Source organism: Balaenoptera physalus, assembly GCF_965194825.1.
Source record: "Balaenoptera physalus genome assembly, chromosome: 1".
NCBI lineage: Eukaryota > Metazoa > Chordata > Mammalia > Artiodactyla > Balaenopteridae > Balaenoptera > Balaenoptera physalus.
The window spans coordinates 4,592,276-4,610,183 of NC_138882.1; the positions used below are offsets into that span (position 1 = coordinate 4,592,276).

Sequence of the window (17,908 nt, forward strand, 5' to 3'; positions counted from 1 at the left end):
AACAATACATTTGGCTTTCAGTTTTGAGATAAGTTACGTGGATGCAAAATCCTCTGATTCTGGTACCCAGGACACTGCATTTTTCTAGTGTTAAGATGTGACTTACTGGGAGCTTATCAGGAAGACACATAACTCTGTCTGTGTGAAACAGTGTAGGTTTCTTTTTATTACACTAGAATAGTCAAAATACATCCTTTAGTTTGCAATATGTACATCATAAAACACACACATTTCCTCACTTCTGCCATCATTCCTTATTCTCCTATTCATCCCACAAAACCAGAAATAAACATTCGATGAAGCTTCATTTTACATTTAACAGTTCTCAGAAAGTCAACTTTAAAATGTAATAAAAAATGTTTCACTGAAAGGATCAAGCCACTCATACCTCAAAATTAACTGCACATTAAGTGCTAACTCTGTACAAAAATCCCCAAATTCAAATCAAGCTCAGTCTTCTAAGAAGCAGGGAAACCACACATCACATCAGTTTGCTGCTTTCAAGGTCAGTACTGAGCACAGACAGTCCCCACTCTCTGATACAACTGGAAGATAGAGACACATTACTTCCCCGGGGAGCTGGTCTGGAGCTGTAATCACAACTGGGCCAGGGTGCCCACTGATCCTTTATGTGTCTAATTAATACCTGCTGCATTTAGTTTGCCTGAGACCTCACGAATATACACTACCCCCCCGTCCCGATAAAGCAACCTTACATATACCAAGATTATCCCATTAAGTGTTCTCATTTCCAGAAGTGTAGCAAGAATGGGTTTTAAAATCTCATAATAATGTTTTAAAAAAGGAAAGCTTGTCTTCCTTCATGTTTACTTGATTGTCCGGAAAATCTATCTTCCAGGAAAGAATGATTTTCTGCCTAAATCTTAAGAGTATGAATAGCTTGAGATCATTTCCAAATACTAACCGTGGGAGAAATGATTGCACTCTACGAGCATGTGTTTGAATGATCAGAAGTCACCTTGCAATGTAAAGTGAATGATCATTTACTCTGGACTTTATGTGACTGTGAATAAATCTATCACAACCGAGCTGCCCTCTGGTATAACCATACAGGGCTGCTGCGTTGTTTCATTTCCCAGGTTTCTGTGTATATGTTACTGTTTCAGTTTCACGTGTCAGCAAATGTCTGTTTACCCGGCTTCCTGTTATTAATTATGGGAAACAGGTTTTCTTGAAGTACATTAGAGACTCTTTTAACTCTTCTCCAGACAAGGCAAGATATCGGTGATTCCTTTAATGTTTGTACAAAGCCGGAAACTGAGTTAAAATACATTGTTGCCTCACATAGTTTTACAACTTCTTATCTCCCACAAAGGGGAAAAAAAAGACAGAAATAATAAAAAACAAATCACAGCAGCTTCTATTCCCATCGCTAGACACTGAGATAACAGAATTGGATACTTTCTTCACTGGCCATAACAAATTACTTTACAGATAACAGCATAAATTCTGAACTCTAATCACCTACAAAAATGTTTCGAAGATCAACTCAAATAGTAAAATGCTAAAAGACAAGAAGATATGTACTAGGGTAAAAGTATCTATAAAGAGACAAAAATACTGACCCGATTATTGGTGTGTTACCAAGCTTTTCCTATAGAAACATCTGGCCGGTCCATCTGATTCTCTGTCTTTGAAATAGGAGCAAGTATAGTTGCATGCCGTCAAATCCTAAAGGAGCCAAAACATCTGGAAGTTTTAGAAGAAAAGCAAAATAGTTATGGGGGAAAATCCAGATTAAAAAACTGCAGATGTTTAATTGGCCTGTCAGTTACGTTACGAGGAAATAAGGACAGAAATAACCAGAAGCCACTGGTGGAAAATTAAAATAGTTTCATGAGCCAATGCCAAGCTAAAAGCAATGAAATCGGTAACAGAATATGGACTGGGGCTTTCTCAACTGAGATCTGAAAATGTTACCATGTGCAATTTTGTAAATTAGCCATTTCCAAAAAATCTTTTTCATTAAGGCACAATAAAAGTTCTTCAGACTCCCCTCTCTCTCTCTTTGGTCATTAATTCAGGCAGTTATGCAGAGTTTGGCTTTCATCAGTGACAAGCTCTCCCCTCAACCCTCTTCGCCCCCTTTCTGAGACCCCCTAATACTGCTGAGTGGCCAGAAATTACAGATGCAAGAAAAGCTGACAAATGACTGCCAGGCCCCTCCCCCAGAGCCTCGACAGTCAAAGCCCCTGCCAGAACATGCCTGAAAGCAGCACGCTCAGAGACAAAGACACAAAGATTCCATTTTCTCAGTGAAAATAGACTTCATGTGTAAAACACCAGTGAGAAAGATGGAAAGCTGACACAGATGAGCAATTTTCGAGAGGCAGGGCTGGATCTTTCAAGAAGATTGAAATTGCATTTGATTGCATCAAAAACCTCACAAATGTTGTTTAACCTAAAAGTCTTTTCAGTCTGTAAAAAGACATTCGGTGGCAAGATATTTTATGCTTCCTTTAAGCACATGGTTAAAAAGGATAAAGAATCTTGAGCCCAGTAGAGAGACGTTGATTACATCCTACTGCCGCATCAAGAATTAACACTGGTTCACATCACAGGGTCTACGAAATAAAGGGGAAAGTTTAAAAAAAAAACCCCCAAACTCTATTAAATCAAAGAGTTCGTAGAGATATTAAATCCTTATGTTTTCTATAAAAAGAATCCCCTCCCAGCAGCCCCAGGGTACATTACTGGCGAGGCAGCGAGCTGTTTATTAGAGATTCAAACCATGGCATCTGAGCCTTGCCAAGCAAGCAAGTTTCAGCCTGTGAGCCCAGGGTCTCCGGCTTCCACAGTCTCTCTGGCATCTTGCAGTGAGAGCTGTCTGATTGGCCTCCATACCGTGCCGGGGCAGCATGTAGGTGCAAAGGCTGGGACTGGGAAACAAAGAAAGATCATCATTGACTATGGAAGGTCATGCTTTTCTTCCTCTCTAAATTCAGGATGACTTTTGCAGATGAAAAGAGAAACGTGTGAAAAAAAACTCCCGAAATGAATTAGGGAATTAATTTATAACATATCTTCAAGTGATGCTCTAAATATATTGTAGATACAGAGAGAGAGAGCAAGAGAGAGGGAGAGGGAGAGAGAAAGTTTGCAGCTTTATTATTTTTTTTCATTTATTTATTTTTTCATAGATAGTGGTTGGTTCTTTTATTAATTTTTAAAATTTATTTATTTATTTATTTTTGGCGGCTTCGGGTCTTAGTTGCAGCACACAGGATCTTCGTTCCCGCATGTGGGATTTTTGGTTGTGGCATGAGGGCTCCTGAGTGCATGGGCTCTGTAGTTTGCAGCACGTGGGCTCAGTAGTTGAGGCACGAGGGTTTAGTTGCCCCGTGCCATGTGGAATCTTAGTTCCCCAACCAGGGATTGAACCAGAATCCCTTGCATTGGAAGGCGGATTCTTAACCACAGGACCACCAGGGAAGTCCCCAGAGTTTGCAGTTTTAATTTATCATAATCTTTTAAAGCAAGGGAGGAAGATTTCTCCCACCTGCCTTCTTAGCTTGTCAACTTTTGTTTGTCTTTGTATTTCTTTTGTTTCATACACCATGCAGAGGCACATTCGGTTGTATATGAAAAGTGACCATGGGGCCACTTTTAAACAGGAGAACTCTATAAGAAGATTTAAATGGACCATTTGATAGAATTTTGTCTTACTCAAATACCCTGGGCTTTGATGGCTCCATTGAAACCTTTAGTAAATATTTCTCTCCCAAATTGAGTCTGCTTGCATCCCCAGCCCAATCCATTCAACAGTTCTCTGTTCTTCATAAATGGGTTCAATCCTTGTGGAATACTTGGGATAGGCTTAAAATACGCTGGAAAGTGTCAGACCATTAACAGGTTAAAATGTAATTAATAGTAGCTGTCAGGGGCTACAGACCAAGACATTGCCCTGGGGAAGCCTTAATTTAAAAACTTTACAAAAATTATTTTTTAAAAAATTCAGAACATCTTTTGTCCTCTACCATTCCCTTCCAAGCTCCTGCTATTCTTACATTTCTTTAGTTAATAGGAATAGCAGAGAGAAAAACAACTACTTCACAATCTAATAAAGGATGGCTGAGTGGAAAATGAGAGAGTAGATAAATTCTATAACCATTAAAATGTTTCACATACACTCTTTATTCCCATTACAGTATTCAGGTCAAAATACTTTCTAGCTATCCTTTCCAATCTAATCAAAATACAGTAAATTTATAACATGAGTTCATAACATTGAGATTTTATTTGTGGCATTAACAATAATCTAAGTGTCTCCAGCACCCATTTATTTGCCATGAAAAGGGAGTATGGTGGATGGAGTGCTTGTTTGGGAGTATAACTTTAAAAAAAAAATTTTTTTAATTGAAGTATAGTTGCTTTACAATGTTGTGTTAATTTCTGCTGTACAGCAAAGTGATTCAATTATATATATGCATACATTCTTTTTTATATATTCTTTTCAATTATGGTTTATCACAAGATATTGAATATAGTTCCTTTTGCTATACAGTAAGACCTTGTTGTTTATCCATTCTATACATAAAAGCTTACATCTGCTTATCCCAAACTCCCACTCCATCCCTCCCCCAACCCCCGTCCCCCTTGGCAACCACAAGTCTGTTCTCTATGTCTGTGAGCCTCTTTCTATTTCATAGATAGGTTCATCCTATCTATGTGCCATATTTTAGATTCCAAATATAAATGATATCGTATTGTATTTGTCTTTCTCTTTCTGACTTACTTCAGTCTGTATGATCATCTCTAGGTCAATGCATGTTGCTGCAAATGGCATTATTTCATTCTTTTTATGGCTGAGTAATATTCCATTGTACATAAGTACCACATGTTTTTTATCCATTCTTCTGTTGATGGACATTTAGGTTGCTTCCATGTCCTGGCTATTGTAAATAGTACTGCAATGAACATTGGGGTGCATGTATCTTTTTGAATTAGAGTTTTCTTCAGATATATGCCCAGGAGTGGGATTGCTGGATCATACGGTAGCTCTATTTCTAGTTTTTTTAAGGAATCTCCATAGTGTTTTCCATAGTGGCTGCACCAACTTACATTCCCACCAACAATGTAGGAGGGTTCCCTTTTCTCCACACCCCTGGGAGCATAACCTTTTATGCATATTCAATCACTCTGTAACTTTAGTGACTCTCTGAGCCTCAGTTTCCCTATCTGTCATAGGAGGAATTTTGCCAGTCATAGAAAGTTGTCTGGGGATGAAACTGCAAAGGCAGCATGGACTCCAAAATGCTGACATACGTGAGTGCATGGGGGGAGGGGGTGTGTTCAACTTCCATTGTGTTTGAAAACTTTAAATTTCACGTGAAGAACAATTCGGTGTCATAAATAGAGATAGGAAGCCCCTGGTGAATTCAGTAAAATAAATTAGTCAAAAGCTAGGCAATCACCACACCACAGACCAGTTGATGGGTGTATGCATGGCCTTTTCAGAATGTTTCAATCTCCTGCAATGTTAAAACTGACAGAGTGATTTTAAATATCTTAAAGCATATCTGACGTATTTCTTTATATGAACTCTTTCTCCCCTTGTTAGTCGTTTTCCTGCTAAGCGGGTATGCACAGAGTGATGCCCAAAACCCCAGCCAGAAAACAGGAGCTGTGCTAAGCCCCTCCCTCACTGCCACACCCATGGCCTCTGCATGGGAAGGTTTGGGAATAGCAGGGGGCACGTGGGAGGCTGTTCAACATTCTTCTCCCTTGTAGTTTCAGCCAAGGGGTATTCACACGCCTTCAGTTGTGCCCTGGAGCACTCTCGAGTGCCTCACCACAGGTGCCAAGGAGCACAGAGGAAAAGTACGGGAATGAAACATCTTGTTATGTGGACAGAAAATATTGATAGTGTTTTACAATAAAAGTAACAGAAATACATTCCTAAGGGGAGAATACATTGTCTAACTGAAGAAATAAGTTGTCTAACAAACTCATAAATTCTAGACACTGTCTCTTATGGTATTTTTTTAAACGTAATACCAGGATTCTCTGATTCTACAGTAAAAAGGGGGGAAAAAAACCCCACATTAGCTTGTCTTCATTTAGTTTAAATGAAAGGCAGAAAACCACATGGCTTAATCACATTCAATATTTCTATTTTTGAAGATTCAACCATTATCATAGACTAGAAGAATGATATAAATATAGCACAGTATTATTTAGATGATAAGTTAGTCTCTTTAGAGAAATTAGATAAAAAATAAAGCAAATATATTTAACGGGCTTGGGAATAAAATCTAGACTTATTTATGAATTGTACTAATAGTATTTAATATTTTAAAACCTTTTTACACATGGGAAATACCTCCAAAGGAAAAGTAATCCTTATAATTAATTAGCATAGCAGAGGTAGGCAAAAGTATTTGTTTTACCTTTTCAGGGGTCTTTGGTTGTTATTTTCTGGAGAGGTGGGCAAACAATGTTTTCTGGGCTAAATTAGTAGTCCTGGAAAAAGGAAAATTTAGGATACGAAAAGTTGACAGATCTCTATGGATTGCTGGATTGGAAAACATTTCCATAAGAGGATAAAAATCAATTTTAGCTAATTTGCTTAACATGACCTGAGTTTTACATAACATCTTTGTTTTGTACAGGGATCGTGGCAAAATTACCAATAAGTCCATAAAGGAAACTGAAGGCAGTTTGATCTACACCTTCAATAACAGTCCCACAAAAGTTGAAGAAATATGTTATGTCTCCAAAGACACATACTCCAAAGAGCATAGTTATACCCTAAAATTAGGACGTGATTCAGGTACGTCATTTCTTTTAGTTCAGTTGAAATGCTTTGTTCTTTGTACTGCAGATAATTCTTCTTTTTTTCCCCTAGTCCCTCTCTCTCTTCCTTTCCTTCTTCTCATTAACATATGTCTTTTATAATTGATGTTGTTTACCGTCCTTTCATCAAACCTATGCCACATCACTGAGGCGAGCCATCCGTCAGGGCACCTAAATACACATTAGAGGAGGCTGCGAGCCATGAGAGGCTTTGACCATCTCATCAGGGCAATTATAATAAGCATCTTGGTCTCACTGAAGGCATTGCATTCAAATAATAGCCTTCATCATTACTCTTTTTAAATATGAAAGTAAACTTTGAAGCCCTTTGAAGGAGCGAAGCAAACAACACACATGTGAAAGTAGATCAGTGAGCCTTTGAAAAGATATCCCTACGTAAAATCTGTGAAGAATCTTAGGCTTTAAAGAAAGACCTCCAGGTAAATGATGGCTTTTAATAAGACACATGACAATCTCAATTATGAGAATCCGTTCTGTGTGTTCTCTGTGCCATTTTATATTCCCAGCAGGATTTTTTTTTTTTCTCATCAAGAGTTTCCAGGGGTGTCTACTGTTATCTATGTGTAAAGCATATTTCGGTGGTACCCCAAAGCTGTGCTAATTAAAAAAAAAAAAAGGAAGAAAAAGAAACAACAACGTTGTCAAGTTGTCAGACAGACTGGAACTAGAGGATTATAGGTAAGAGGGATAAAATGAAGGGTTGAAAGCTATAATTTCTATTTCTGTGGTGGCAACTGAATCAGCTGTTGGATCAGGCAGTTTAAAGATACAGTCACTTAAGCACAGAGTCTGGGAAGAGGGAACTTTACAGTACACCCGTGACTCAGCGGTGTAGACTCACGACACGGTCGGGATTACTTGCTGGGTCCTTTTCCTGCTTGTCTCTGTTTCCTTTCCCCATACCATTTGACTCCATCCCTGCATTTGACAATTCCACATATTACTTTCCTTCCTCCCATTTTTTCACCTCTTTTACTTTTTTTTTTTAAACACTAGTTGCTTGGCCTCTGACCACTGCTCCATGCTGGGGCCTCCCAGGCAACAAAGAACATGTTTTAAAGAGAGACACTGCATCTCAGGAGCGTCCTTACTTGACCTTGTTCATTTTTGGACATGCTGTGGCTGTAGATTTTCAGAAAAAGTCCCTCCCCTGGAATGGTTTTAAAGAACACGTATGCACATATGGATGTCAGGCAATCAAACTTGTAGATGGAGCGATTTGAAGAATAAATTATAATAGTAACAAGATCACTCATGAAGTGATGAGATACAGGTGCCTGTCTGGTTACATAACAGTCGCTGTGATCCTGGGTGTTTCAATTCATAATTTGGCCGTCTCTTTATATCCCAATATCTGTTATTGGAATTAACCGAGTCATAGGGCTGGAAGAAATCATAGAAATTTTGAAATCATAGAAATTTTGTAATGCAGCTCTCAAATTGAAACAAAGAAAATGAAGCCCAGAAAATAAGCTAAGTCGTTCTGCTTGTCTACAAGTGCCATTGGTTTAATTGTAGTTTTGCCTATTTTTAGGTAAAGAATATATTTTCCCAATAACTGGTTAGAAATGTTTGAGAAGAGATATCATCATGAAAATATATATGCAGTAAAATATAACTATTATTCAATAGGCTATAATATATATTGAAGTAACCTGGGGATATTATTCATATAGCAAAACATCCTTTCATCTTTGTATAAAGTATGTAAACCATATACAAATTATGCACATGAATGACTATTATTTTTGTATACAAGTACAACCCCCTTTTTGACTTTTTTTGTATTACAATTATATATTACTCATAGTTCTATAGTTATAATCAGAACAAAAAGAATCACCCAGAAGACAAGAAGGTAAGTTGTCCTAAGCATATTGGAAATTCAGAAGTTCTTTTCCATCACTAACATTGTGCTCTTAAAAACATGAAGAAGAAAAATCCCTATCTTCCACTTCTGAGTATTCTCAAAAGAACGGGCAGAAGTGGGAGAGTGGAAGATATCTACTGCAGATAAACAGCTAGATCCTATTATTAAAGGCAGTCAGTGGTATTCTAGAGAAAATAACATTTGCTCTTGAAGACATAGTAGACTTAATGTTAAAAAAAAAAGCAAACAAGATATTATACATACCCTAAAATATGTTTATGAAACAAAGCTTTTAAATTTTTAATTATACCCCTAAACTGGCTTTCTAGTTTTTCTAGGATATCAAACAACTCAAAAAAGAAATATTTACTCAGATTAATGTTTGAAACGTCATATGGAAATGTGTATAGTGATGTTACTAGAAATTAGTATCTTTATAAATTAAACATGTAGAAGGTCTTGTCTCCAAAAAGCCTGACCCACTGCCTTAAGGTTAATAATGCAAATCTCACATAGATCTTAGAAGTTGTTTAACTTTTTAGTTTGAAGTACATTTTGATGAAAATATTTAAAAGATGGCCACCTCCTCAGTTAAAGGTGGGCATTTTAATGAAATAGTAAAAATCAGGAGATTATCAGTTTCCGGAATTAAACACTGGCTCCTTATTCGGGGCATATTTCAGTCCCCAAATATCGAGGACACATCTAGGAGAAATTAAATTTTTTTAAAAAAGAATTAAACAGGAATTTTGTGATCGTCTTCATGTTAAATTTTGACATGTGTTTCAGGGACTCCAAATTCAGTTAAACAGCATCAAGATCTGAATTGTCCCCATTATTGTCATCATTTACATAATAGTATGGAAAACACAGAGCAGTGTAATATCATGAATGCGAATTTAGGGGAAAATGTTATTCCCTGAGCCAAAAAGTGAGAGGAATCAGCACACGTGAGGATTTGCATGGTTATTTTTCCTGGTACTTCTGTAGACCATTCTGTAACAATGGAGTCTGGTATTTCTTGTCTTAATGCTACGTGAAGAGATCCATGGCTAACACTAGAGTTTGCAGGTGGGTGGTACGTATGCTCTTAATAAAAATATCTGTGATCAAACGTTGCAGAGTTAATTAGGCTTCGTGTCAAATTGCCTCTCCTAGAATCTTCAGGAGCAGGGGGGTGCAGCTGTGTGGCACCTGCCTGCTTTCTACAGACAGTGCCCAAAGGATGTAACTTCATGAAAATTCAAATCAGATTGCACAGAAATACAGTATTCCCAGTCGGCTCTTTATATTTCCAGATAAATTACATACACACAACAACATTTGTCCTTTGTTAAATTTCATGTTGCACAATTCTACTAAATTTTGAATGGCTTCTTTAGCCAGAGAAGCCCAAAAATATCCTTTGGCTAAGAAAGGAAAAAGTAATCACATGCCCTTCAGAAAACATTTTCAGAGCTGTTGTAGAAGTTGTTGAAAGGACCACTGAAAGATGTTTACTAATGGAAAATATGTTTTGTTTAGAAACTGGGCTATGCTTTAGTATCTTATCAACCTGTTCGATAGGGTTCAAACATAATAGAAATTGAGAAAAAGATGCAATGTAAAAAAGAATCTTGTTAGGAGCCATAAACGTACAGATAGTGAAATAAATGCTTGTTTTTTCATGATGAAGTCTTATTTCAAGTAAACAACATTTTTCAGAAGAAGAAATTGACTAACAGCTGAACATTCCCACAAGGCAATGTGCCATGGAACTCAAAGTGCCAGTGCAAAAATGTGAGCTCCTAAAAGAGGGTTCAATACTGGTCCGTAATAATTAACCATATCTTCTGCACTAAGAAGGAAAGCTCTCTTCAGGGCTTGAGGATTGGTGTGGAAGTGGGGATTTTGAGTATAAGAAAGGGAACTTAATTCATGTTCTAGGGTTATGCAGCTATGATGGAAGGCTTTGGCTTCCCAAGTGAGTAACATGGAAATTATAGTAACTATGACTAACTTAATTTGATGAAATAGGACTTTATTTTTCTCTAGGCCGAGGTTTCTCAACAGAAGCACTATTGATATTTTGGACCAGATAATTATGGGTGTGGGAGATTTCCTAGGCACTGCAGGATTTTTATCAGCCTCCTTGGCCTTTACTCACCAGATGCGGGCAGCACCCCTCCCCCACCATATGGATATCTCCAGACATTGCCCCTGGTGGAGAACCACTTGTCTAAACATTTTTCATCTCTTCCCTAATCTCACTGCAAAATGAGTTACGTTGGTTCTTCACATTACCATCAGTAGAAACTCTGCGTAGAGAACTCGTATGTATCAAGTGAAGAACAGTTCTGTAATGCAAATATTTTCTGCAGGATACAAAAAATAGGACTGTAGGAGCTCAGTGTGATAATGCTTTATTTCTCCATGTGTGTGTTTTTAACGACAGAGACAGCTTTCCCTGGTAATAAATAATATAAGATGCAAACAAGGGGAGAAGTGGATATGAGAAATTATCATTGCCAGTGAATTTTGAAAAGTATAAAACACTTTTAGAGAAACTACGTTGAAATTAAAAAGAAATTACCATTTCTTTTACCTACATACTCTGCGACTATTGCTTGCTATTTAATTACTGAAGAAACATTTTTATTACCACAGATTTTCTAGGTCAAAGTTTCACAAAATTTTCATTGTATCAGATTACTTGAAAGGCTTGTTGAAATATAAATTACTGGGCTTCCTGCCCAGTTTCTGATTAGTAAGCAAGGCCAGAGAACCTACATTTCTAACAAGTTCTCAGGTGATCCAGAACCTGAGATGTCCACTGCCCTAGCGACAAGTTCAACTTCAGATGTAGCTTCTTAGCCTGACTTGATAACTTTTTTCTTTATTGAAAATGGCAGAGGCTATAAATACAAAGACATAAAAGAGTTGTATAAATTTGAGTTTACTCATTTGCAATAGACCAAATCAGCTTTGTCACTGGAAAGAATGACTTATGAGAGAGAATGTTTTTAATACAAGAGTCTTCACATACCATTGAAAGACAGGAAACCTTAAAAGAAAAACAAGACTGACGAACTACTCCCAAACAGGGATTTAAAGGAGCTAAAAACTTTTTTAAAAATGCCTACTACAAAGTAAAAGTTTATTTTCCTACACTAGCAAACACTTAGCTATCCATATTTTGTTTATATTTTCCTTATTCATTCTTTTCCCACCTGCCAGAAAAAAATTTTATCATTCTCCACCCTCAGCATCCCCCCCTCAATGCATGCAACAGCTCTTGTCCTTATATATCTCGTAGCTTCAATGCACTGCACTTGGCAAGATCCTATGATATTTAGGATGTCATTAAGCTCTGGGACGTGTAATATATTGAATAAATTATTGAGGATTCAAAAAAATATTTTCAAGGGTATGCAGGGCTGTCACCTATGGCCATAGAAACTGTGCACAGTACATCTCCAGGAGATGCCGTTGACAGAGGTGATGATGTAAATGGAACTCCTGGAATTGTGCCATCAGGTGTGCCTTAGTCAGATATAATAGGACAGGTTCAACAAGACAGGCATAACCACGAAACTCTGCAGGGTGTGGGAGACCTGGCTTAAGAATTGCACATGTGATTTATTTCTAGTTAGTTGACAGCTCTTAGCTCGGTGTTAAGCCAATCGTAATATGCAACTGCCTAGAAGACCCATGCACATCTTCGTGTCTGAGTAGGATAGAGTTTCTGATGTGAGGGAAAATGAGAAGTCCCTTATCTTCGTGGCTGGTAGAATGGATCCAGAATCAAGGACTTTTCAGACACCATCTTCAACCCTGCTATGTTTGTAGGTGAACCAAGGCACCAACTGTTCTGTTCATTTACAAACAACACTAAACACATGTGCTACATTCAGCATGTAGGTAATCGGGAGCCTTAGACAGAAAGCCAAGAAATTGTTACATTAAATTTTCTCAATTAATCTCCCTAATTTGGGAACAAATATGGACTGGTTTTGCCAGTGGAATATGCCAAAATAAGGTAGTCTTTAAAATTCCCAGATAGAAATGTGACACCTTGATTCTAGCTTTGAAATAAAAGTTTATATTGGGATTGATGTATACACACCACTATATATAAAATAGATAACCAACAAGGACCTCCTGTATAGCACAGGGAACTCTACTCAATATTTTGTAATAACCTATAAGGGAAAAGAATCTGAAATATATGTATATATATCACTTTGCTGTACAGCTGAAACTAACACAACATTGTAAATCAACTACACGCCAATAAATTTTTTTTTTAATGTTTATAGTGCTTTTGATAACTTATGGTCTATTGATAACACAGCAGGGGAAATTGAGAAATAAGTTATTCTTGGTTGAATACCGGGAAATCATCATCCACTTTCCCCTACTCAGGCACTAATAACAAAAGACAGCCCTAAATAGAGTCGTTGATTAATTAATTTGAGTCCAAACACTTTATTTTTCTTAACGCAATGGGCAAGCCATAGTTCCAGAACACTTATAGTTAAACCTTGTTATTTTGTTCTTGGCCTTATAAGACCTACTTTAGCTTACTTTAGCTGGCCTGTAACATTACAGATGCTTTATTACTCCGACACTACAGCTTTGAGAAGGCTCCCTCTCTTTGTTTGCCACACATTTGAATAATTTTGGCCTATCCTCTTCCACAGAAGCAAACGTACAAACCTCTACACTTCAACTCGGAGACCTCCCATTCATACTGTGTGTCTCCAAAGCGCTGACATTAATGCTGTAGCCATGGTTTTCAATGGGGATGGTAATCTGTGATAACAAAATTGTATCCCTTCCTTCCTGCAATTACCTCACTCTCCATACAGCCTTGACATCTGGAAACCCACTGCTACAGGAGCAGCTGGCATTCCTGTCCTACAGCAGGAAGTTAACTACGCATTCCAAAGAGCCCCGATTGTTTTGATATTTTCTGGCAGCTCAAGAAGCTTGGATCTTGGAGAACAGCTCTTCTGTACCAACCACATTTGGAACCATACACAAAAGCATAACTTGTCACAACCTGAACCACTTATAGGTATCGGATATTGTCTTTCTCTTAATGACCTATAGCTGCATATGGTGATCAAGTTCCAAATGTAACCATGTTAAATATAGAGTGCCTTGTCAGAGAATTGATAGAGAGTCTGTTCATACAGTACTCTCCATGGTTTATTCGATGACCTCACTCTGCTATCATTTTCTCAGGCAATAATCTAAATTTTGGGAAGAGAATGGATTAATATAGGCTAGAAATCGATTCTTGCGGTACTATGATAATCATTGTGCCCTGGGTTTGCTCTTATAATGTTCAGTTAACAGAGATTTTCAGGTACTCATCAATTTGCTAGAAATCAGGAGAGCTCCAAAGAAGTGCAAAATCACTCAATGTTGGGCAAACCCAACTGTATTTTGGCTTCACTGAGCGTCTGAAATGATTTTGGTTTTGAGCTGATAAAATCTATATATTGTTTATTCATGGTGCTTTAATTTTTTTAAAAGAATCAAAGGGAATAATTACTGGATGGATTTACTGTGAATTTATCATTGAAATGGCTGCAAATAATTATTACCTTCATTGTAAGAACATTAGTGCTTTTTACTCATCAAATTGAGAATGAAATGGATTTTAGTAACACCCTACAATTACCTTATTAATCAAAATTATTACCAGTGATCTCCTTGAAACCAGACTGGTTTGCTGCAGAACTCATTCAAGACTGCACTGATTCAGAGCAGAACTCTGCAAAAATACAATGACAGATGATTTGTATTTAGTTTACACATTTTATAATGTGTTTTCTCTTTCTTACATTTCCTCCAAAGCATAGCAATATTTACCACTGTATATTTGTGTTGGCTTTCATCTCCAACTTAATAAAATACTTCTCTTTGCTTAGCTATTTCTTGTGGAATTTTAAACTCATAGTGATGAAACCAATCCTCTCTCTCATAATTTAAGAGTTGATTCTGAATAATTACTTATGCCTTCTATTCTAGTGACTGTAATCTCTGATACCCCTCTGGTTAGAAATGCCTTTGCTCTGTGTTTAATATATTTCCCCTATGCTACTGATCCTATGTATGCTTAAGCATTTTTCTGTTTTATCCAACCGTCCCTATGATAACCAGAAGATAGTGTGCTTCCTCTTAGTATTTTAATACTCCAATGTACACTGAGTGTTTAAATAACCATAAAACACAATATTTGTTTGCATAGTAATTGGCTTGTTTACCTTTACTACTCTAGAAAACCTTGCTAGGCAATCTGCCTGGGGCCAATACTTGTAACCGTTAACAATTATGGATTCCAGAAAGATGCTGATATGAAATTTTAAAAAAATAACATTTCAAAATCAAATACATAATATTCAACATATTCTCTAGGATTGTTTATATGTTGCCATCCACACCACTTGCCTTTCTTATTATGTTAACTAGAATTCACTTTTCATCAGCAGGCACTGAGTAATAGGACATTTTGTATCAATCTTGGGTTGTTCCTGGACATTCATAGACAGATGAAATATTTTCAGAATCAATAAAAGCATAATTATTTTTATATGATGGAGTTTTAACACAACCTTTATGTTACGCAGAGGTTTGAGTAGAATGCCAGTGATGTACTTTTTATTGTCAAGGAATCTATCTGCACAAAAGAGGGTCGGGCCGCCATTCAGCAGGTGGCGACTTCATCCTTTGGTCCAGATCTGATGAGCTCTAGGGGCTTTGCAAGGAAGGATGCCTGGGACACTGCGTGGGGTCCGGGTGAGGGGGTCACAATCGAGAGTCTTTCCTCATGAGGTGCTGCAGGTGGGTGACAGTAAACGCTAGGAAAGAGTTTTACACAGAAACCTCTCCCCTAGTCTCCACGTTGGGATGGGCAGCAAAAGAAAGAAGCCCCCATTTCTACTGAATACAAACCACTCTCTCAAATGTATAGAAGAACAGCATTAAGGAAGACCTTAGTCACAGGCTTGGGTTTTGATTTTGTTCGCTTGCTTGTTGATGGGTGTTTTGCAGAAATGCCCAATGCGTTTGAGTTGTTTTACCCTGAGCAGTATCCGCGCCAGAAATAGTGCCGATTCAGCTTTTCAACATTTTTCTTTCACTTTTTAAATAACTTTTAATTTTCCAAAGAATTCTTAATCAAAAAATTGACTTTAGAATTTAGTTACGCCATGATATAATGATATGTATCAAGGCAGAAAAAATTTAAAGAAGCACTGTTTATGCAGTAGATATTTTGCCTTTAAACTTTTCAAACCTGACTTTGGTAGTTTATTATCAAGATTTTCCCACCTTGATGGCATAAATTTCACAGGATAAAAATGTTATTTTTGGCCATTAAAACATACTGCTTTCAATTATCCTCAAAATTTCACCTGGAAGAGAAATTGGATCTACTTCTTAAGTATAATGAGAATAGAGAGAGATAGATACAAATTAGATTTATAATATTAGATTCAGTCTTGGCAAAACTATTTCCAACACAGCATCTATTTTTTAAAAGATTGTTCCTCATATTTTAGTATAAAAGGATCAAAACATAAATGCTTAAGTCTTAAAGTTCACTAAATTCTAGAAACTATCACTGGCATGCTGTGGTCTCAAAACAATATATGATTTTGACATAAATGTAATCAGGTCCTGTACAATGAGCCATCAAGGCTAAGTGAAAATCATAGTGACTGATTCCTTTTGTCTGGTTTTCCAAAGAATAAGACATAATAAATCAATTATGAAAATTTTCCACACCAAATATTTCCCTTAAAATGTAATATAAAAATTTAAAACCAAAAAAATTTTAACATTTCACTAGATTTTCAATAATTTAGAAACTTGCTCAAGAGAGAATTCACTCTGCTTTGCAAAGGGTTGTAGTATATATTTTATTACAGACTATTAGCTGCTAACATTGCACACAAAGGTCAAATATGTGTGTTTATGGTCTGCTGAGTCTTATAAACAAAATGTGTCCTTATTCTTTAAGAAGAAAAATGTATTAAAGAAGAAAATTGCATTGTTCTTAATTCCTCAGATAGAAATGCTACTAAACGGCCCCTATGAACACATTTGAGGTTAGAGTTTTGTCACTTTAAACCCAGATGCGTGTATTTTGGGTACATTTTTTGAGCACTACGTGATCATAAAGTAACCTAAAATAACAATGGAAGAAAACTAAGTTCTGCTGATAAAATACACTTTACTTTTTACATGGTGTGAACGAAACGACTTAGATGGAAAATGAAATCTGTCTTAGCTTAAGAGAGAAACACAAAGACATTTCCCTTCTGGACAACAGATTTTGGCACTGCAAGATCAAAGAAACAATTTTATCTGCATTGTGACTATAGACCAAAAAATTTTTCAGTATTCCTGTCTCCATGCTAGAGTTTATGTGTCTTTAATGGTATTTAAATTATAGCCCTTCTGTAGCCATGTAGTCAAAACACCACGTCATCTGATGAGAAACCATATTATAATCTGTCAGTATGTCATTTTAAAACCCATACTGTACTTGTCCTCATTTTTCTCTTTTGTTAGAAAAAAATTGAGTAAATTGTCTTTTAAACTGGGGTTACGAGTTGACCTAGTCAAGCGAGACAAAAAGATTACTTTGCTTTATGTTATTTTAATTTAATTTAAACCAATTTATAGATTTTTTTTTCCTTTTTTTTCTGCAATACCTCCTCCACATTTTTGTTTGTTTTTAGTATTATCATCTTTCTTATATATGACATGATGCATGGTATACTATAGATACATATTAAATGAAAATCAAGAATGTGTGCCCATTAGGGAATTATAGCTAAAATAGTTTTTCCTCAAAGCAAAGTGTTTTATATCAGTTTAAACTGATATATAAGAGAGTGACTATTACATATAAGTGAAAGGGGCTGTAATCTGAATTCTTTTGTAGCACACAATGCAGATGGTGTGTTTCAAATGTCACCAGAGAGACAAGTTTTAATTTGAATGTGTACTTTAATAGAATGTTTATTATAATGACTTAACAATAAAATTAGCAGTTTACTTAGAATATTCCTGCAGATATAAAAATGAGATGTTACATTTTTACAGAAATAGTGAGCTTTTTCTTACGTATAGATATAAGCAGGAACATGCAATCAGTGATCTTATACCTTTTTTGCTACCCAATGTTATATATATTGTTAA

General features: G+C 36.5%; 1 protein-coding gene across 8 annotated transcripts in view; it reads left to right on the forward strand.

The window, feature by feature from the left end:
- The window catches only part of LOC309643253 (uncharacterized protein), a 157,177-nt gene that overhangs the window by 38,945 nt on the left and 100,324 nt on the right, over positions 1-17,908 (forward strand). For 4 of the 8 annotated variants that reach the window (XR_014253649.1, XR_014253650.1, XM_082425869.1 and 1 more), the window contains exon 2: positions 6,633-6,793. Coding sequence is in view for 3 of the 8 variants with exons in the window: in XM_082425869.1 (XP_082281995.1) it covers positions 6,633-6,793 (161 nt within the window). In the remaining 5 variants the exon portion in view is untranslated. Of the gene's footprint in view, positions 1-6,632; positions 6,794-13,557; positions 15,108-17,908 lie in introns of those variants that run through there. The other 4 variants (XR_014253652.1, XR_014253653.1, XM_082425870.1 and 1 more) reach the window with 2 other exon arrangements.